This window comes from Thrips palmi, unplaced genomic scaffold (genome assembly GCF_012932325.1).
Source record: "Thrips palmi isolate BJ-2018 unplaced genomic scaffold, TpBJ-2018v1 HiC_scaffold_19, whole genome shotgun sequence".
NCBI lineage: Eukaryota > Metazoa > Arthropoda > Insecta > Thysanoptera > Thripidae > Thrips > Thrips palmi.
This window is the reverse complement of record NW_023144628.1, coordinates 12,739,826-12,761,412: the sequence shown is the minus strand read 5'-3', so window position 1 is coordinate 12,761,412 and position 21,587 is coordinate 12,739,826. Positions and strand designations below refer to the sequence as shown.

Here is a 21,587-nt window from a genome sequence, read left to right as displayed (position 1 = left end):
ACTTATCTCCTCAAACGCGAGGGTGAGAAAAAATATCCCAGATTTGAAATATGCCCAATTTAGCCAAAACGCTGTTACAAAAATTTTGGCGAGGTGATGTGGTCGTACCCTTAGAGCTAGAAGGTAGGGATCTGGCTGAAAATGGAATCCTATTCTCTCGAAAGTCCGGTCGACCGGTTGCCTTCGGCAAATTAGTTCCCGAGAGCGAGGGGGGTGGTCGTGGTCATGCTACCCCAGTGGTCATGGTTCCCCATCCTCCCTTACACTGTAAACCCAAAGGCAATACTTTTAGTACCTTTTTTGGCGATACAATTGAGTATCGCCAATAAACGGCCTTACGGAAAGGTATTGCCTTCAAAACGGCGATACACAGAAGTATCGCCAAAATTTGGCGATACTTTGGAGTATTGCCACGATTTTGGCATAAACGTCGAGCAAATCAAGGGGAGAAGACCTTGGTTTAATGCTGTGGTTTTGGCAATATCCAAAAGTATTGCCAAATTTTGGCGATACTTTTTTGTACCGCCGTTTTGAAGGCAATACTTTTCCGTAAGGCCGTTTATTGGCGATACTCAATTTTATCGCCAAAAAAAGTACTTTAGTATCGCCGTTGCGTTTGCAGTGTACGCACCTTGGCCGCGGCCTCCACGCGGAGTGACGCTTCCTCCAGAGCAGTCTGGAGAGAATCAAGCAGCGGAGACGCCTTGTCCGTGAGCGCCTTCTTCATGCTGCACAGGGAGTGCCAGTCCAGACACTCCTTGCTCGTGGCTTCCTTCTGGCAGGAGCAGCACCACAGTGTTGGTTGCACACTGCAGAGAAAAAAGAAACAGCGTTTTGTCAGGCACATACATTGTAGCTCCCTTCTGGTTCACTTCGAGTTTCGGCGCCGAGGTAAGGTGTCGAATAAAACCCGAAGGCCTGCCGTTTGGGGGTGCAAGAAAAATTACTTCAATGAGTACAAATGCTCTAAGTACTACTGTACAAACAGGTAATCGCACTTGGAGCACGTTTGAAGGCTCCAAATTGCACAAATCGCGACCTTGTGCACGAGCATCGCCTAGTTTTCAACAACATGAACGCAAACGATTCGCATGACAGATTCTAACGGACAAATCTGAATTTAGCGGGTTGTCTGTCGTGTCAGAGAAATTCTAAACGTGGCGTTGAATGTGCCATTCAGGAAACGGTGACCCAGCTAATTCCCACAGTTATCAATCAATAAAGCAGACCCGGATAAAATGTTAGTTAAGGCCGGCAAAAAAAAAAAGTTGTTCACTTAGCAGAAGTTTCCAGGTGACCTCCGGCGACGGATTCGGGAGGGATTAGCTGCCCGGTCTCCCAGCATGCATCTCGGTTGCGCAGACCTATCTTCCATATGACCTTAACCTGAGGTGGTACACAGATAGGTGAGGACAAGCGCTCTGATTGCACTCTAAATGTCTTACAATGAAATTTGACCTATGTTATTCGTATGTTACAGTGAAATCGGCGCAAGCATAATACGAAGCAATATTCCTTCGTAATACGAATCTTTTAAGCTTTTTCATTGTAAGATACAAAGAAAAACCTTCGTAATACGAAGAAAAACCACCTTCGTATTATGCTTGCGCCATTTCCTTCGTTATGGGAAATTTCTTCGTAAGACATTTAGAGTGTGGTTAGAGCACTCTTCCTCCTCCACCTCACACCGACACCAAAGTAGCTACCTGCGCATCCCATCTGCACATCTGGTGCACTGGTGTGCGTGCGGCTGCAGTAAGCTTTGCCTGCGGATTTTCCCGCCTTTGGAGCACCACTCCCCACTTGTCCTCACCTATCTGTATACCACCTTAAGGTGACCTGGATATCAAAACCCGTCAAAACCTTATTTACTCTTACCTTTCAGAGACATTTAAAATTTGAAAGTTGTCCACTAAGTTCACAGGGAGCTCCGTAAAAATCTGAAACAAAAATTTAATGAAACTTAAGACGAGAGGATAAATTGCACATTCAATCTTACCAGGAAAGATTCATTGTTATCACGCTAATATTTGAATCTTGAGTAACTGTCATTCAGCTTTAGCAAACGAGTCATGATCAACAGAGAACACCGACATGCTTTACCCTTGCAAAAAGGAAAATATATGGAAAATGTGTGTCAATATATGACTCCATATATGTTTCATGCATTGTCAATATAATTGTATCTTGCTCAATATATTGCAATTTATCTTGCGCAATACGTGGTTTATACACTCTAAATGTCTTACAATGAAATTTGACCTATGTTATTCGTATGTTACAGTGGATTCGGCGCAAGCATAATACGAAGCAATATTTCTTCGTAATACGAATCTTTTCTGCTTTTTCATTGTAAGATACAAAGAAAAACCTTCGTAATACGAAGAAAAAACACCTTCGTATTATGCTTGCGCCATTTTCTTCGTATTATGGGAAATTTCTTCGTAAGACATTTAGAGTGTATATGGGGGTATGTATTAGTGCCCGTTAATGTGTACTGCATGTATTTCCCCATATAATATTATCTTCGCGAAATATGTTTTTCAATATCTGACACGGTCCCCGTCTTGGGATGGGGTAGGGTGAGGAGGGCAGACTTTTCAACTAACTTTTCTTAAAATCTTGGCACTGGATGTTGAAAGGCGGCTATATTTCTCAACATGATTTTATATTGTAAAATATACTGACGCCATATATTAAGCAGGGGAAAGGTTCTTTTCCATGCGTTTAAGTCTCCAAGAAATTTTGAGAAATCCTGTTTAACAAGTGAACTGGAACAGTTCGGAAATTTTAAACGTCTTTTTTGGGCGTAGCGCGAAAAGTTCTTCTGGGTGACCACGGTAGAACCGCAATTGGATGTCCTCGCAAGGCGAAGTTTACATTCTTTTATATTAGTAAAGGACGTCTCTGAGTCGTGAGACTCCATGGTGTATTCACACTATATATTGCCACATATAGAGCAATGTATGAAATTTATATATTTGCCACATATTTTTTATATCGGAAAAGTATCTTGCTAAATTATCTTTTCCACATATGACGTCAATACATGTTGGGCCATATATTTTGTCCATATAGTGCCCATATATTTTCCATTTTGCAAGGGTAACGGATTTGTAACGTCCACTCTGCTTCGCAACAGTATAAACGATCCTCACCTTCCTGTCCGTCGGACATCTTTGACGGGGCAGTTCCTTCAGGCACTGCAAGCAGTAGGTGTGCCCGCATGGAAGAACCTTCGGACGACGTTCCACTGCGTTGAACTTCTCGAAGCAAACTTGGCACTCCATGGCACTGGTGTCGACGCGAGGATACACTGTGGCAAACAGTGACGGAGAAATTCGGTAAACAACTTGTGATTATTCTCCCACAACCCAACATTTTCCGTAGCCTTTCTTGACAATGATACCTGTGGGGGTTCTAGTCTTCTCCGCGCACCTCATTGGTCTGTGAAGGGCAAGAAAACGAAGAAACCTGTTAGTACGGAGAATATTGACACGAGGCCAGGGTCATTAGACTATTCTAGTCGTGGTCGCCTGAAGAACAAGAAGAATCACAAAACCGGAAATAGAGTAGATCGGGAGTAGGTAGTGAGCCTGGTTTCAGGGAGTAATGTTGACAAATATATTTCTTACCTTTGCCAAAAAGTATTTGACTCAAGCTACATTGATTTTGAAAGAGTGTCGAAACGAAAAACTTTTTCAATGGTGTACTAGGACGGGTGAGTGAGGTTAAGTTGCCGGCGCCATTTCCGGATTTGTGATTCTTCTTGTTCTTCAGTCGGCGACGACTAGAATGGTCTATTGAGGTAATGATGCGACACCGAAAACCTAATACGAACGATGTAAAACGATGCACTCTCATTCCGGGAACGTTATGCCACGTGCCTAAAATGAGTGTGTGCATGGCATTTAAGCAAATAAATTTGAAAAGAGAATAGTACATTTGTGAACGACTGACAAGAACATAGTACATATTACGTCTGTTTTAAATCCTTATAATGAAGAGAGAAGCAGTGAGTACGAGGCTGGGAGTGCATTGAAACCCTACAAATGACGATTTCGGGAACTGTGTCTGGTACTTCTTGATTCGTTTCGCGGGCGTTAACTGAGTTACGCAGAGGGGGGACGGGAGGGGCGGTGGCGAATCTGCTCAGAGTACCACTGCAGAGCATGAGGGGACGGGGGATCCAAGCCAGCGTAACATTAAGATAATCACATTAAATATGGGAACACATTTCAGAATTAAGTGCTTCCCTAAGAAATTTTGCGTAACGTTACGCTAATAGAGGGGGTGGGGTGTTCTGTTGCAATGTAACGCTGAGTTTAATGGGGGAGGGGGCAAAAAGTGCCCAAAATTGCGTAACGTAATTAATAGACGGTCCCCTCGCTGCAGATTCTTATGAAAGCGACAATACTAATGAGGCGAGAGTGTTACTCTACACATCCGATTCTGAGTGAAGATATTTCAGCCTCAGACACGGTAAAAACGATTCCTGGTTTTACCACGAAACCCTTGATAGGGTACTTTCGTAGAACCCTGAACCGGAAGCAAGCAGACCAGCAGACGCCAAATTGGCCGGAAACTAACCTCTCTTCGGATCCAAAACTATAGCCGAGCTGTACAAATATTGCTCGCGAAACACATATGCACTGCAAACAAGTATCAAACGACTGTTTATGTTCAAGTGTGGCCGATACCTTTGACGAACGTCTCTTTCCCACGTCAAGTTTGGATCTACTTCCGCCAACATGGCGTCTGTGTGCTTCCGGTTCAGGGATCCACGAAAGTACCCTATTAAGACAAAGGCGATTTCCAGGGAGTTCCTGAAAAATAAACAGGAACAGTTTTCACCGTGAAGTTACGCAGGGCCGACGACACCGTCGAACTAAGCAGTTATGATCAGAGAGCGCCAGGAATCACTGGGAAGATCAATGTCGCATTAACAGGGGGATAATGTGGTACGTCAGAAGAAACCTTGACTGGAATTCAGCGACTGTCTGAGAGAAACAAAAAGGTGTCGCGTAGCCGTGCTGAGCAGTGGTGGGGGTCGAAATCTGAGGAGAGGGGGGTGAAGGAGGCGCGCCCATGTTACCCCCACTCTACCCACTCCGGCCGGGAGACGCTTGATACTCCCGTTTGTCGCTGACTTCCGGTCTAGATTCCCACATAAGTATCCTACTACTTGAAAAAGTTACGAGTTACGCTACACTCTACCAAAAATGGCCCGTCAATGCCGTAAAGTTAATACCAGTTTTCACTGTAGGTCAATTCACAGCGTTTTCTGTGATCTTGTCCACAGTAAACACTGAGTTTGACGCCGCTGAGCACCGAAGTACTGCAAATCAGGCTCCACTTCACGGCGTTTATTGTGGCCAAACCACAGTGAACACTGTAACCGAGATCACAGTTAACGCCGTGAACTAGTTCACAGCAAACGCCGTGAATCGCATAACAGCAAACATTGGTAATAATAAATTAACGGCGTTGACAGGACATTTTTTGTAGAGTGCAGGAAAAATTCTTCAACAGACTATTTTGCTAAATCCACTTTGATTCCGCGAAAAATGAAATACACTGGAAGTCGGGTCGCGTCGGCCAATCAGAAGCTTCCTTTCATCGATGAAAGGAAGCTTCTGATTGGCCGACGCGACCTGACTTCCGATGCGCTTATTTTTACGAGGGATCGAAGTGAATCCAACGAAATAGTCTATTCAAACACTTCAGCGGGTGGGGTGTGACGTTCCGGTGCCAGCGGGACCTGGTTCCACCTTGGTTCTTGATGAGCCGACGTCTAGAATAATATGTTTTCAGAGTCCGATTGATTACGCGTGCACTCATTCCAGGAGCGTGACATCACGTTGAGACCTTTGACAAACTGTCACGTTCGTCAGAGCATTTTGTGACATTCGTTTGAACGTGAATCAGCCATTAATGAGCTTTTTCACATTCAAACAAGTGTGACTTGAAGCTCAAAGGAACGTGACATTTTGTCACGCTCCTTTCAGCGTGACAACACGTTGCCGGACTAGGAGTTCAAGGCGCCCATAAGAGGAAGAACAAAACCGGAAGCCGGGAATAAGGAGAAGCTCCAGACAAAAAAAAAACCGCTTGGCCGGCGACATCCTAGGAGCGGGCGCTTGTGGTGTTTTATCGGTTCCTTGTATGCATACGAACTGCCGAAAAGACACTTGGACGAAATCCGACACCCCCTGTGGCTTTGGTACGGGTCTAAACCGAGGGGGTAACGACTTCGGGAATCCGGCTGACAGCAACTTGGGAGGTAATCCGGGGTAATCCAGGATTATTTTTGTTGTAATCCGGAGGTAATTTGGGCGTAATCCGGGGTAATCCGTAATCCGGCTGACACGAAATTTACCAGTCGTTACCCCCTCGGTCTAAACACCCCAAAAACAGCTGTTTTCGAGGGTTTGGGACCAGATGGGTTCTTGCAAACCGAGATCCAAAAAAGTACCCAAATGGGTCTCAGATACTCTAAAAAATGCGCTCTTTCGAATGCCGTTTCGGACGAGGCTCTACGACGTCGGGTTTGGATGCTACGGGCTCTCAAAGTTGCTCAATTTCACTATTTTTACTGAAGATTTGAGCATATCAGGACCGTTTGAAGTAGACCATCGGCGATTTCGCTCCTCTTTGTCTTAAATGGTGCCTACCCATAGGTAAACACCCCCACAAAATTTCAGCCATGTCAGGCAATTATTAGAGGAACTGTGAACAATTTAAGTTTTGGGTCATTTTACCACTGGGCTCAGGTGATTTAGGGTCCAGAAAAAATATTTTTTTAGCTATCTACTTTTGATCAGCACCTCTTGAAACGCCTTTTTAACATGGTGCCTCAAAACTTTTTTTCGAGGACAAACGTGTCTTTTTTTCAAAGTTATGTTCCAATTACAGCTTTAGTCTTTACCTATGGGTAGGCACCATTTAAGACAAAGAGGAGTGAAATCGCCGTTGGTCTACTTCAAACGGCCCTGATATGCTCAAATCTTCAGTAAAAATAGTGAAATTGAGCAACTTTGAGAGCCCGTAGCATCCAAACCCGACGTCGTAGAGCCTCGTCCGACACGACATTCGAAAGAGCGCATTTTTTTGAGTATCTGAGACCCATTTGGGTACTTTTTTGGATCTCGGTTTGCAAGAACCCATCTAGTCCCAAACCCTCGAAAACGGCTGTTTTTGGGGTGTTTAGACCCGTACCAAAGCCACAGGGGGTGTCGGATTTCGTCCAAGTGTCTTTTCGGCAGTTCGTATGCATACAAGGAACCGATAAAACACCACAAGCGCCCGGGTGATTCCGTGCGTAGGGGGTCATTTCAGGTCACCGGGGCCTTGCGCCTGAACTGAGGTTGATTTGGTAGATTGGGCAATTCAAATTTGTTTTACTAAACGTAGACCATGTCCTCATGTGGATAAGTCAATCTAACTTTTGTTTTTCTAGGTTTCGTAAGCTGCTAAAGTGTCGTTTTGTAAGTTCCGTCATGGTCACCAACACCTATAAGACAACAGACAACATTGCCACGCTGTAGCATATGACTCAGCCACATCAAAAGAAAACTCACTGTAAAAAATAGCTTTAAATTTATGTAGCCAATGGCTTTTTGAATTTTCTTAGCCAGACACGAAAGTGTGTTTAAAGCGCCACTGGCTATGGAAAGGCCACTTTCCAAACCACGAGATCGAATATATAGAGCCATTGGCTTATAAAATTTCAAGTCGAAATGTGAAATTTACCACTTGGCTAACAAAACGATGCTTCCCTCCGCCACGACTTTAAATTTGACAGCCCCTTGGCGGAGAAAAATCATAGGTGTGGCACTGAAAAGGCATCCTACCCAGACGACAGTTAAGAAATTTCAAGTCGTGGCTAAGGGAAGAATGCTTTGCTTCGCCACACGTGGTGGTGGCCAGACTAATCCTCGCGAGTCCATGATGAAGCGCTGTTGAGCGCTCCACCCAGCAGTGGTGCGGTGGCCGAGAGGTCAAGGCACAAGACATCCAAGTTGAAGTTTCGGGTTCTATGCCGACCGCTTGTGCCGCTTTTTTCATCGGCCCGAGACGGATTCTCCTCGCCAAACTTGCAAGTTCACAATGTTGGTTCCGAGCATACTTTTCAGCGCCACGACTCAAAAATTGCCATTTGGCGTAGGAAAGAAGCCTTCTGATCGCCAGTGGCCAGCAAAATTTAGTGTGCCAGGGCGAATGAAGTTTCATTGCCACTGGCACACAAAATTCATTTAGAGTATAACTAAGAAGGGGCGTTTCACTAGCCACAACACGAAAATTCGTGTCAAAATTTTTTACAGTGTGGCTATTTCACTCTCTTCCCTGACTTATCCTTCGCTAAATTACGGAAGGTGACCTTTGTATCATCACTTGTTGAACCCGAAACAGCCTATGGGAAAATGTCCACCGTGTGACCATGTGACCTATGCTGCTTTCACAACTGACGGTCTACTGGGGTTCCGTTTCGTTTTAGAACCTCGCGACCACTTGGGATCGAAAGAACATAAAAAACGCTTCCAGAAGCCCGTGCCCGCGGGACCTTGGGCGGTCAAACGACGCTTCCAGGCCGTCAGAATTGTTCAAAACGGTAAGGGTGTAAAAATGGATGTAAAGTCCGTTTCGGGCCGTAGCTCCTCCATCTGAGGGAGAAAATTCCCACAACCTTCGCTGAAAAACGCTATTTTGGATGCACCAGAACAAAGAGCGAAATAGGCAGTTCGTTTGAAGTTTGTCATGACTTTTATAACTAGGGGTACGCGCCGTTTAGTGTGGGCGCGTAGTGTGGCTGAGCGATGAGAATTAGTTTATACTCTTCAGACTTGGCTAAAGTTGACGAAATATGCAACTTATGGGCTCATATATAGTGAAATGTAGGTCTGGTGTATAAATGGAAGTGATTTTCGTTATCAGCACACAAAAAACTGTTGGGATAAACGTCAAACTCGATTCAAAAATTTTGGTCCAGAATTGGTCAAAATTCGGTAATGCGTGAGTCTGAGAAAATTTCGGAAGTCATATTTGAGTTCAGCACACCAAAAACTGTAGGAAACAATATTGAACTCGACTTGAAAATTTTGATCCAAAATGACCTTATTTGGGATGAAAATATAAGTCTGGAGTCAAAATGGAAGTGATTTTCGTTATCAGCACACAAAAAACTACTGGGATCAACATCAAACTCAATTAAAAAATTTTGGGCCAAATTTGGTCAAAATTGGGTCAAGCGTGAGTCTGGGAAAAATTTGGAAGTTATTTTTGAGTTCAGCTCACCAAAGACTGCAGGCATCAATAATATTAAACTCGACCTAAGAATTTTGGTCCAAAATGACCCAATTTGAGATGAAAATGTAAGTCTGGAGCAGAAATGGAAGTGATTTTCATGATCAGCACTCCAAAAACTGCAAGAATCAATATGAGTTTCAATTGAGAAATATAGATATCAAATTAATCTATAATGGGTAAAGTATGGGTCTGCGTTCATGGATCACCCTTTGTCGTCACCAATACCATGATGCCTAACCACTGCGATTCCTTCAGTCGAGTAACATTTTATTGCCAGCATTGAATCGCTTAATTGGCTACTTGTCTGCTTGAGTTACTATTCGATTTATATTTTTCTTCAAACCAATGAACTCACAAATTTATTAGTTATATTTGAGAAGCCTTTTGTCATTCTTTCATTTTCAACCAGTGAATTAAACAATTTAGACTGGAATATGTAATTATAGTTTATATTAAGTGACTCACTTTTGGGCAGTCTGATCTGAAGCATTTGACGGGGATCAAGTTTTGTCAAATTCAGTCAATCGTCTCATGAAGTTCAATGCTGAGGCCACTTGTTGCTCAATACGCCAACATAATTCATCTTATTCATGTCTTGTGATATTTTATCTTTGGAGTAAAAGATGACAGTATAGTATTAACATTGGGTATTGGGCTAAGGTTCAGAGAGCCAACTTTTAAATCATTACCAATACTAAGTTCCATTTACCGGACACAAACTTTGGTGAAGTGAAAGGAATCTTCACATTAAATCCGATTGCCAAGTCACTCACCGCTCAAAACCTGAATCGTCTCTTTAAACCCAATATCAATTCAAAATCTGTTAGCATTAAATATACACATCTATATATTGATTCTTTTAATCAAAAGATGTTAGGACTAGAATATTTATGTTACTTGCATCATTGCAATAGAATGACATTTCCCGAGTCAAACCAAGACAATTAACATGTCTTCTAATTTCAACAGAAGTTATTCATGCATTTACCTGATTTGATTGACTATGTTATTTAAAAGTGAAGATGTTATCAGAGGAAACAAAATCAGTAGATGCATACAAAGTAAAAGGCAAAGAAAACATTCCATTTACAATCCACAACTACACTCACAGTGCACTGACCTGAAGGAAGATTCCCCCGTGACGGGGGAGGGGGGAGAGGGGAACGAAACACGCAAACCATTCTCACTGTCAGTTTTCGTATTTTCCTCTGTTGACAATCCGGAAGGGTTTCAATCATTCTTAAATATTAAAAAAGTAACTCAGAACCTATTTCGGAGCCCCTTTGCTCTTCAGTTTGTTTATTTGCAAAAGTGCCGTCCCGTCTTGCAGACGGCTTGCAAGCGCGGCTGCCGGTATGAGAAATTGGGCGGCCACACGGTGCTACCAACCTAACAACGCTAATAACCTAGTTCAAAACGGTGTTTTGAATATTTCAAACGATGATTATTGCTGATCTAAGATAAACTCCCCCTGAAGGGTGTTTAGGACACATCAGGTGTGAAGTTTGGATACTATTCGATCAGTAGTTCCTGAGAAACGTGAGTGAGTTACAGACAGACAGACGCACGACCAGTCAGTTTTTGGTGCGCCCAAACACGGCAAGGGCTTCGCTATCGCTCAGCCAATAATGACGGCGATTTGACTGTCGGGCCCGCGGGGATCTCCATAAGAGCCCATGTTAAAAGACCTTATTTTCAAAGTCAAATATCTCGAAAACGATTACATGAAAGGCACTTTCCGTGAAACCAGCGTGCAGAGGAGGTTCTCGACTACAAGTTGAGCATGAAGTCTATGACATGTCATGAGTTTTTCTCAACACCTTAACTAATTTAATGTGAATAAGTCAATTCAAGGCTGTCACCGTTTTTTTTTTTTTTGCTGATTATTTATGCTGCCTGTTATTTAAGGAGTAACACTGGTAAAAATTAAACCGTAGTATAACCCTCTGTTTTTCAAGCGTAATCAGTTTACGCTTGAAATCAAGCTAAATCCATCAAGACTCCCCGAGGGGGTAACCACTCGCGTAATACCCTGTACACCAAAACCGTGTATTACGCGTAATACACGAGATCGTAATACCATTTTTGGATCAAATAAGCCAAATTTTGGCATTTTAAGGCCGTAATACACGTGTAATACACCGTAATACCGAGTAGTCTGTACACGATTTCTTGAAGTGTTTACCCCCTCGAGACTCCCTCTATATTAAATGCATGGGGGGTTCTTAGTGTATGCTTCATTTGAAGCGTAACGTCTTCAAGCGTAACTTCATGCTTGACTCTAGCATAGAGTTACGCTTTAGTTTTACCAGTGGACTGTTGATGGTTAGGTTAGGTACAAGTAATATGTAGCCTATATGGTTGTATGCGAGTTGACGAACGCTCGACTTAAACTCAAGCAATCGCAAAAGTGACATTTCGGCTATTTTCAGTGTACCAATTGGATAATGAAGAAAAGCAAACACGAGAACACAAATGCGAGGTTTAAATTTTAACTAAGTGTATGTCTTTATTTTATATGCTGTTGACACAGAGGAAACACGTGTTTTAACTATTCAAAACCCCGTAATGTTAGTATTATTGATTTAAAAAACTGACTTAATAACTGACAGGTCTCCAGGAACGGAAGGCAGTGACACGATTTCAGGGAAAATTCAATATTTCGTGGAGGACACCGGTGAAGAGGGCACGGAAAATGAACGCCTCACAATCCTCACCCACACCTTAATGACACAACTCTTGCGCTAAAATAAGAAAAATACAGTGGTCAACATGATAAAAACGCGATAATAACGCGATAATGAGAGTTCCCGCATCACGCTTTCATCCACTTCTCGCATGCTTCTTCACTACCCCAGGTCAATGCATTTACTGCATCCCTGCCCGGCGCGTGGAGCGTGTAGAAGCCAACAGTGGTGTACGATGGCCAAGGCACGCCGTGGCAGCCCTTCAGGCAGTGCTCGCACTTCATGCATGACCGGGAAGCGACGACCAGATAAAAGTCGCTGTAGCTGGTGAGGATTCGACGCACATCTGCCGTGTGCACGGCGGCGTGCACGCAAGTTTCGGTACCCCGCAAGGGGCGGGGGATGCAGAGGCCGCGGAGACGGGGCATACTGGCAGGGTTGACGACGCCCAGAACGTACACGGGCACCACGTCGGACAGCATTAACCACTCCAGGGCAGGTAATTTGGGCACAGCCGTGATATACGGCACTTCGCAGAAGCTGAAGATGATGGCCAGCTTCCGCAGGGTGAGCAGCCCCGGTGCGGCCAGGTCGGGAAACCACCGAAGAACGCCTAGCTCGATCTCCAGCTCCTCCAGGTGCGTGGCGGCGCGCAGGAACGCCTCCAGGGTGGCCCGGGACGCCGCGGCTTCTGCGGCGTCTGGGAAGGGCGCACAGGTCAGCTTGAGGGAGCGCAGGGCAGCGCAGCTGGCCACCAGGTGCAGGTCGTCCATCACGGGGCACTTCAAGTCCAAGTGCCGCAGCCCGGGGATGGCGGCCAGCAGCGGCGCCACGCTCCGGCAGTCCCCCCAGAGCGCCACGGACTGCAGTGTGGCTGCGTGCCGGCGCAGCACGCAGTGCGCGAAGTGGGGCGGGACGTTCCGGAGGGTCGCCCGCTCGATGGAAGCCGGGATCTGCGCTGCAGGCTCCTCTGCCTCTACAGTAGGCATAGGCCAGTCTATTGCTCTACTGGAGCTACGGTAGATGTCCACATCCAACCAGAACAGACCCTCGATGCGAAGGACCTCCGCCAGCAAGTCAGGGATGGTGGTCGCGCTTCCTTCGTGGATATGTCTGGAGGCGTGCAAGGCCACGCGCAGACTCTTCAGCCTCCCCAGCCCCGCCTGGTTGCGGATCGCGAGTTGGGCCGCTCGGAGCAACGCGGGAGCATCAGGGTCCACCTCGAGGACCAGCTGGACAGCGGCACAGCGGGTCGTGGCGGCCAGCCTGCCGATTTCGCCGAGCGAGCGCAAATCGTAAAACGACAAGGTTAGGCGGAAGGCGCAGGGCGCCAGGCGCAAGGCATCCTCGACTCCAGGGGAGCGCTTGTCGTCGAGGTTGCGGCGCCGCCACAGCTCGGGGCGCAGAGCAACGCCCCGCAAGCGACGGCAGGCCGCCGAGCACGACAGCCCAGACGTTTTCTTTACCGGTGTTACAACGGTCTCTAAACAGATTTTTCCCCGTTGGAACTTCGTTACAACTCCGTTCTTTAACGCAGAATACTGCGTTGAAACTGACAATTATTGGACAAAACTGCGTTAGAACTCTGTTGCAACTCGCGTCAAACTTCGTTTCAACTGCGTTACGGAAACGCGTTATAGTCCGTTAAAACAGTGTTGCGATCCTGTTACAACTGCGTTTCGGCCTGGAGACGGGCAACGCTGTTGTAACGGGGTTTCAACGCAGTTTCAACGCAGCAAAAGCAATCAATTGTTTGTGACGTGTAGGGTCGCAACGCGTTGCTTGCAACGCGTTTTCAACGTGTTTTCAACGTGTTTCAACGGAGTTCTTCGCCTGCCTGAAAGGAAGTATAGGATTACAAGCACACAGACACACACATACATACACATACACACACACACTGCGAGATCTGAAAGAAGGACATTGGTTAGTAGTGGAACCCTGGGCCTCCGACTTGCTGGTTCGCCATGCTGCCGCCTGTGCTATGGTAGCGCACGGGGGACGAGGCCTCAGGCAGCCGACGACTCTGGGCGGCCGGGCCGAGGGGGAAACAACTCAAAATTTTTGTGTACACTTTCCAAAATTTTTCAAAATTTTCCAAATTTTTTGAAATTTTTTCAAATTTTTCAAATTTTTTAAAATTTCTGCAATTTTTCAAAATTTGTCAAAATTATTTAAATTTTTCATTATTTTTGAATTTTTTTTTAAATTTAACAAATTTTTGAGATTTTTTTTTACAAATTTTTGAAAATTGTTGAAATTTTTTGTAAATTTTTGCAAATTTTTGGCAAATTTTTTTTAAATTTTTGAGAGAAACGAAAAAAATTTGTTAAACTTTTCCCCAAAAAATTTTGAAATTTTTTAATTTTTTTTTCAAATTTTTGAAATTTTCTTTAATTTTTTTTAAAATTTTTTTAATTTTTTTTTCATTTTTCGAATTTTTTTAATATTTTTATTGGTTTCAGACCAAATTACTCGGAAATTTTTTAATTTTTTGTCTAAATTTCTTGGAATTTTGTAAAATTTTTATAAATTTCCCAAATTTTTTAAAATTTTTAAAAATTTTTGAAATTTAAATTTTTGGTGTACATTTTTTTGGCTAGTTGTTTCCCCCTCGGGCCGGGCGGCTGGAAGCGGCGCGGCACGGCACGGCGCGGCAGTGAGGACGCAGGATGACGAGGGCGGCGCGGGGTTGGGGAGGGGGAGGAGGTAGGCCGGAGGCGAGGTGGCGGGGCGGGCGGGCAGGGTGGCGAGGGAGTGGCATGACGCGGCACTGGCGTGGCGCGCGCGCGCACTCGGTTTAGTTCAGCTGTGCCGAATCAAGTGCGGAGTGGTGGTTTTACAGACAATGCGCGATTTTGCATGTTGCTGTGGAAACACCGCTCTTCTCAGATAGATCAGAAAATTGCGAGGTATTTATTTTGCAGCATCCCGATCAGTATGCACTTTTGAAAAGTCTCAGTTGTCAAAACGCTACCCCGCGACCGTGAAGTATAAAATTGTCTTTCACAGGAGTCAAAGTACGCGTCATTTTAATTTATTTACATTTGGTAAATGTTTTTGGTTTATTTGCTTTTGGCATTACGCACTGGCCCAATAGAAAGAGACCCTCTTGATCAAGCCGTTGATACGCATGATGGACACCCTTATCCTGAGAGAGGTAAAATCTCGGGTAACGTAGGCAATACGTGCGGGAAAGAAGCAGACGAAATGCGTCACAAATTATGCCTCTCTCTCGCACCCATGTGCAAGATTGGGCATCTCCGCAGGGTAACGTCCCCCTCCCCCTCGCGACCCGCCTCCTCCACCACATGGGACAAGAGGGCAGGCGGGCAGGTCAGTGGCGTTCCTTGGAAGGCCCGGTGGGACAAGGGGGAGGGGGGAGGCAAGGCCAACACGCTTTACAACACCCAGTCTTTATTTACACATAACTCGGAAGCAATTATTGGGCTAATGGAGGTGGCTGCCGTGGATCTGTCCATGCTGCCTGCATCGCACTGTTACTCCCGCGCTGCGCTGCACCCTTTCACTTGTCATTCCACCACCTTTCATTCTCCACCTTTCGGTCACATGTTACAGCGACCGAGCGAAGGGGCCAAAACTCGCGACTCAACAACGCAGCTCTAACGCTGTAAACATCTGAAGAAGCCCGTTACAACTCTGTTAAAAGTCTGAAATCAAAGAGCGTTTAAAGTCACCATTCTACAACGCAGTTTCAACGTACTAAAGGCCGTGAAACCCTGTTAAAACACCGTTGAAAGCCTCAAAGCAAAGACCGTTGAAGCTCACTATGCCCCAACGCAGTTCAAACGAAATAAACACCGTTGAAAGACCGTTACAACTTTGTTAAAAGTCTGAAACCAAAGCGCGTTTAAAGTCACTATTCTACAACGCAGTTTCAACGTACTAAAGACCGTGAAACTCTGTGAAAACACCGTTGAAAGCCTCGAAGCAAAGATCGTTGAAACTCACTATTCCTCAACGCAGTTCCAACGAACTAAACACCGTTGAAAGCCCGTTACAAACTCCGTGCGGGCCTCCGGGTAAAGTGCGTTAAAAAGCTGTTAGCGTCAACGCGTTTTTAACGGAATAAAGTTTGTTGGAGTGAGTTAGAAATCCGTTGTAACCGTGTTGAAACCTCCATAACGCAGTTCCAACGCACTTTAAACAAGCTTGCAACGGGAAAAAGTCCGTTCCAGGTTTCGTCTGGGAGCAGGTCCGGCGTGCTCAGGTACTGCAGCACGCCGAGCAGGTCGTCGTCCGGCAGCGACAGCAGCGACGCCTGGGCACAGCGTTCTCAGGATTAGAAGAGGCACAATACACAATCAAAGTTTTAAAGTGAACTGCACTCTCAGCACCGACTTTTAAGCAGGATAACGTTGCTAAAGCTCAAGCTGCAATTGCAATGTAAGTGTCAACTTGCTTTTTTCTAATGGATTACGTTTTCGTATAATCAACAATAATACCTAAAGTAAGTAGGACCAATTTCCTCTGTAAAAATATGTTCAATACTAAATTGTCAGTACATTAATTAATATTTCCTAATTAGTTCTTTAAAAAATACGATTTCAAGAAATCCTAGGAGTCACGAAGTCAATTTGATTATTGTGTAAGAGTGTGGAGAAAGAAAAGAAGTGGTGTTGTGAAGTTGTGGCTCAGGGGACTACCAATGGCAGTGGTACCAATGTGGTCGATGTGCCACCCGTCGAAATTTAAACTTGACAATAAATAGAAATCAAAATGCTGGTAAATTCAAAAAATTCCAATGCTAATGTATTCTGCAGTGTTCTGACAATGGAACATCTTTAAAGTCCATCATTATTAAAATGTTCTTAGCAGAAAGAAGGCAGTAAATTAATTTTCACGGGTTGGCAACAATCTTCTCGGCGTCTGCGCCCTTGCGAAAATCGCGAAGCTGAAAGCACCAGCAGTCGCGCATTAAAACTGCCCCTCCATTGTTGCTGACGTTGAATTGTTTGGCTTGTTTCAAAAGGCTATGGTTCTCTAGTCATGTTTTCTTCAATTCTGTGTAATAGTTCTCACTCACAACGTATTAACACCACGACGGTTGGTTTGACAAACTTCATAAACTCGGGAGGGAAGGTTTCGAAACGCGGGTGAGTCTTGTTCGAGGAACATGAGCACTGCAAGTCGCGAGGTGGAGCGAAGTGGTCCTAGTGCTAACTGAATCACAACAACAACAAAATTGTTTTATTGACAGAAAAAAAAGTGATATTTGAGAAACTTTATGTCAGAAAAAAAGAACTTTTGTATTGCTAATTTTTTGTGAACATTTTTTTAGAAAGTTATCACATTAAAATTGAAAATTTGTTTTATATGAATTTTCATTAGCAGGAAACAAAGAAAAAACAAAAAAGAGAGCAAAATTAATACAGATTTCAAATGCTACAGTTGGTTAAACTGTTAAACAGGTTGCAAACCTACTGCGCATGTCCAAAAACACTCCGATCAAGAAGTATTATTGGATAGTTCTACCCGAAAAACTGCGTTCGAACCGACACCAATTCTATTGTTGCATCTTGTCTACCTGCAGTCAAAGAAATTTTTCATTTCGAACGTGCCATTTCAGCTTTTGGAGTAAGCTGTACAGACCCAAAATGAAGCTCGGCTATTGGTCCGCCCCGGCTCGGCTCCCCCCACTCCCTTTGACGAGTCGAGTTTTGCCATGGAAACGGCGATTTTGACAGCAAATTTCTCAAAATTGGCCGTTAACTTTTTAACCAGATTTCAGCATAAGAATCAGCGTTCAAAGTTCTACAAGTCTGCAAAATCTCATTAAAATCGTATAGAAAATTTCCGAAATGCATAAAGGGCCACACAAATTGAATCTCGGGCCGGCTGAATCCTGGGTATACTATAAGGCTACTTCGTGCCTAAAAATGGACATAACATGCATACGTGCTGACGAAATGAAAAAAAATACGATTTCAAGACATCCTAGGAGTCACGAAGTCAATTTGATTATTGTGTAAAGAGTGTGGAGAAAGAAAAGAAGTGGTGTTGTGAAGTTGTGGCTCAGGGGACTAGCAATGGCAGTGGTACCAATGTGGTCGATGTGCCACCCGTCGAAATTAAAACTTGACAATAAATAGAAATCAAAATGCTGGTAAATTCAAAAAATTCCAATGCTAATGTATTCCGCAAGGTTCTGACAATGGAACATCTTTAAAGTACATCATTATTAAAATGTTCTTAGCAGAAAGAAGGCAGTAAATTAATTTTCACGGGTTGGCAACTAGTTTCTCGGCGTCTGCGCCCTTGCGAAAATCGCGAAGCTGAAAGCACCAGCAGTCGCGCATTAAAACTGCCCCTCCATTGTTGCTGACGTTGAATTGTTTGGCTTGTTTCAAAAGGCTATGGTTCTCTTGTCATGTTTTCTTCAATTCTGTGTAATAGTTCTCCCTTACAACGTTTCAACACCACGACGGTTGCACGATGGTTTGACAAACTTCATAAACTAGGGAGGGATGGTTTCGAAACGCGGGTGAGTCTTGTTCGAGGAACATGAGCACTGCAAGTCGCGAGGTGGAGCGAAGTGGTCCTAGTGCTAACTGAATCACAACAACAACAAAATTGTTTATTGACAGAAGAAAAGTAATATTTGAGTAACTTTATTTCAGAAAAAAGAACTTTTGTTTTGCTAATTTTTTGGGAATATTTTTTTAGAAAGTTAACACAAAAAAATTGAAAATTTGTTTTAGATGAATTTTCATAAGCAGGAAACAAAGAAAAAACAAGAAAGAGTGCAAAATTAATACAGATTTCAAATGCTACAGTTGGTTAAGGCCAGGGACAGGTGAAAAAATGATCTCAGAAACTGCTGGTCCAAAACTTGTTATTTTCTGTCAAAATCTTACTCTTGATGATAAACTATTTCACCCAAAATCCCATCCCATAATATCAAGCGGTTCCTGAGATACAGGCTTTTTTATAATTTTTTAAGTGTTTGTTAAAAAATTCCTGTGCGTTTCCCATTTTGGGTTATTGACCTGACCGACATATTTTTTTGTTCGTCTAAGTCCAAAGAACAAACGCAAGTGACAGATTTTAGTTTCCGGCACTGATAGCAAAATACCAACTTTTCAATTTTGACATTTTTCAAAAACCAAAGATTTTCCCTTTTTTTGTAAAAACCGATATCCAAAACCATACTTCTGGGTGGAATATACAAAAACTGTCACTTGCGTTTCCTCGCAATAACCCACTGAGTCAGTGGAAAAAATATCATTGACGACACTTCAAACTGTATGCGCACAGGACCATTCAAATGTTAAAAAAATGTCTTCGGAAAAAAGGGGCGTTTAAAGTTTGGTGACAGATTTTAATGGATTTTCACCCAAAAAAAATCCCCTTGCGCATACTATTTTGTCGTAAAAGGTTGACCTGGAATTTTTCACTTCTTCGATTCATTTTAAAAGATCCCAGCATGCACAACTGAAAATGTCCATTACATTATCATTTGGGAAGCTTCTAAAGCATGCATTTCACTTAAATTTATCAACAATGTACAAAAAAGACAATTTTAGTGACTTTTAGATGAAAAAAGCATGTGATTACTAAATAAAGGAAATTTTGAACTAGGCATGCTGGAAACTTTTTAAAATGAATCGAAGAAGTGCAAAATGTGAAGATAAGCCTTTTTCGTCAGAATAGTATGCGCAAGAGGGTTGTTCAAGATACGGCTAAATAAAGCCCCAAAAAAGTCCAAAAAAGACAATTCGACTGGGTTCAAGACCTAGCATATGCCTTCAAAAATCAAATCTTAGTCTCTTTGAAGTATGATTTCATATTCCCAAAAAATTATGACAGTGGGGTTCATTTTGAAAATGGCAAGATTTTCGCTAGAACCCCCCCCCCCCCCCCTTGATGGCAAAAAGGACAATTTTACTAAAGTGTCGTAAATGCAGGAGTGTGCGAAAAGATGTATTTTAAGCACTTCCAGGTCCCGGATAGTCGAAGTCCCCACAGACCTGAAAAAGGAAGGTCCAAAGGACCATTTTCCACCCAGAACTCATTTCATTCAATTTCACCAAACTTCTTCATTTTTTCACCTGTCCCTGGCCTTAAACTGTTGAACAGGTTGAAAACCTACTGCGCAAGTCCAAAAACACTCCGATCAAGAAGTATTATTGGATAGTTCTACCCGAAAAACTGCGTTCGAACCGACACCAATTCTATTGTTGCATCTTGTCTACCTGCAGTCAAAGAACTTTTTCATTTCGAATGTGCTGTTTCGGCTTTTGGAGTAAGCTGTACAGACCCAAAAAGAAGCTCGGCTATTGGTCCGCCCCGGCTCGGCTCCCCCCACTCCTTTTTTTTTCCTTTGACGAGTCGAGTTTCGCCATGGAAACGGCGATTTTGACAGCAAATTTCTCAAAATTGGCCACCAACTTTTTAACCAGATTTCAGCATGAGAATCAGCGTCCAAAGTTCTACAAGTCTGCAAAGTCTCATTAAAATCGTATAGAAAATTTCCGAAATGCATAAAGGGCCACACAAATTGAATCTCGGGCCGGCTGCATCCTGGGTATACTATAAGGCTACTTCGTGCCTAAAAAATCAGTAACGTGCTGAGTGTGCCCCCCCCCCCCCCCCCGGCCCGGTCTACGCTCGATCTAGCCAAACACCGAATGCACTGAGAGCACACACAACTGAGATGCTTGAAAGGCTCCCTTCTACAATAGTATCGTTGGACAAGTACACTCTCATCCTTCAATCGAAAGTTAATAAATATTCATTGACGTTTGTGCACATTGATAGAATTTCGTAAAGGAGCTTAACAGATTTGTCAAGACGAAATGGATAATTATGTTTCTGAAACAAACGAGAATAGTAAGTTAATACGCCTATTAATGAGCACAAACGTTGATACGTTTAACAAAAAATCAGAGCGAGGCTGAGAGTGAACACGTTCACATCCATAGGAATACGCTTGGACGAGCAGAGCACGAGTGTGCTAGGCCTAACACAATTTCCTGTCACCTTCTTGAAAGCAAACTTCCGTATGCTTGTCAAAGCAAACTACGTACGTAAAATGGGAGTGACTTCTAAGGGCGTTAAACGATTCACGTCTCTAAAGGGCCTGACAGGGTATTTATGCCGTAACGGGCGTAGTTTTTGTGCCTCTGTTTTACCAGTGTAACATACTTCCCATGTACGAAAAACAGACCCGACTTGAGTGAACTCACCTCCTCATCAACTCCTTGCAGCGCGTCTGGCACCATGGTCTGCGTCGCCTCGGTGAGCTCCGTAACGGACTCCATGACCGGTTCGCAACGGAGGCGGCAGCGGCTGAAGTCTCAGGAGCGGCTCAGGTCTTGCTAGCAGACCGCGCTGGACGAAGCAATGCAGAGACTGTGGGAGTGGAAGAAATGTATTAGGGTCATTTTATGCCAAGTCAACCAGAGCCAAAGCCATGATGTCACCGATTTGGACCAAAGCCGGTGGATCGCCGTCAATTAGTGTTAAGATCGATGCCCTAAAATAGTTTTGGCCAATTTCCAATACTTCCGAGGATATAGCCATACCTCATTTTTGGCTAGTTTGCCAAATGTAAAAAACAGTGTTTCACTT

The 21,587-nt window shown here is 43.8% G+C and overlaps 1 protein-coding gene across 6 annotated transcripts in view; it reads right to left on the bottom strand.

The window, feature by feature from the left end:
- LOC117646069 (cell wall protein AWA1-like) overlaps positions 1 to 21,365 on the bottom strand; it is a 33,740-nt gene extending 12,375 nt beyond the window's left edge. Inside the window, exons 1-5 of one of the 6 annotated variants that reach the window (XM_034386740.1) lie at positions 21,203 to 21,328; positions 3,410 to 3,447; positions 3,159 to 3,316; positions 1,879 to 1,940; positions 632 to 809 (exon numbers count right to left, since the gene is read on the bottom strand). In XM_034386740.1, the coding sequence (XP_034242631.1) occupies positions 632 to 809; positions 1,879 to 1,940; positions 3,159 to 3,316; positions 3,410 to 3,447; positions 21,203 to 21,210 (444 nt within the window). In that variant the 5' untranslated portion in view covers positions 21,211 to 21,328. Of the gene's footprint in view, positions 1 to 631; positions 810 to 1,878; positions 1,941 to 3,158; positions 3,317 to 3,409; positions 3,448 to 3,841; positions 3,883 to 3,943; positions 4,113 to 4,854; positions 4,994 to 11,811; positions 13,443 to 16,207; positions 16,276 to 21,202 lie in introns of those variants that run through there. The other 5 variants (XM_034386741.1, XM_034386737.1, XM_034386738.1 and 2 more) reach the window with 5 other exon arrangements.
- Positions 21,366 to 21,587: the final 222 nt, after the last annotated feature.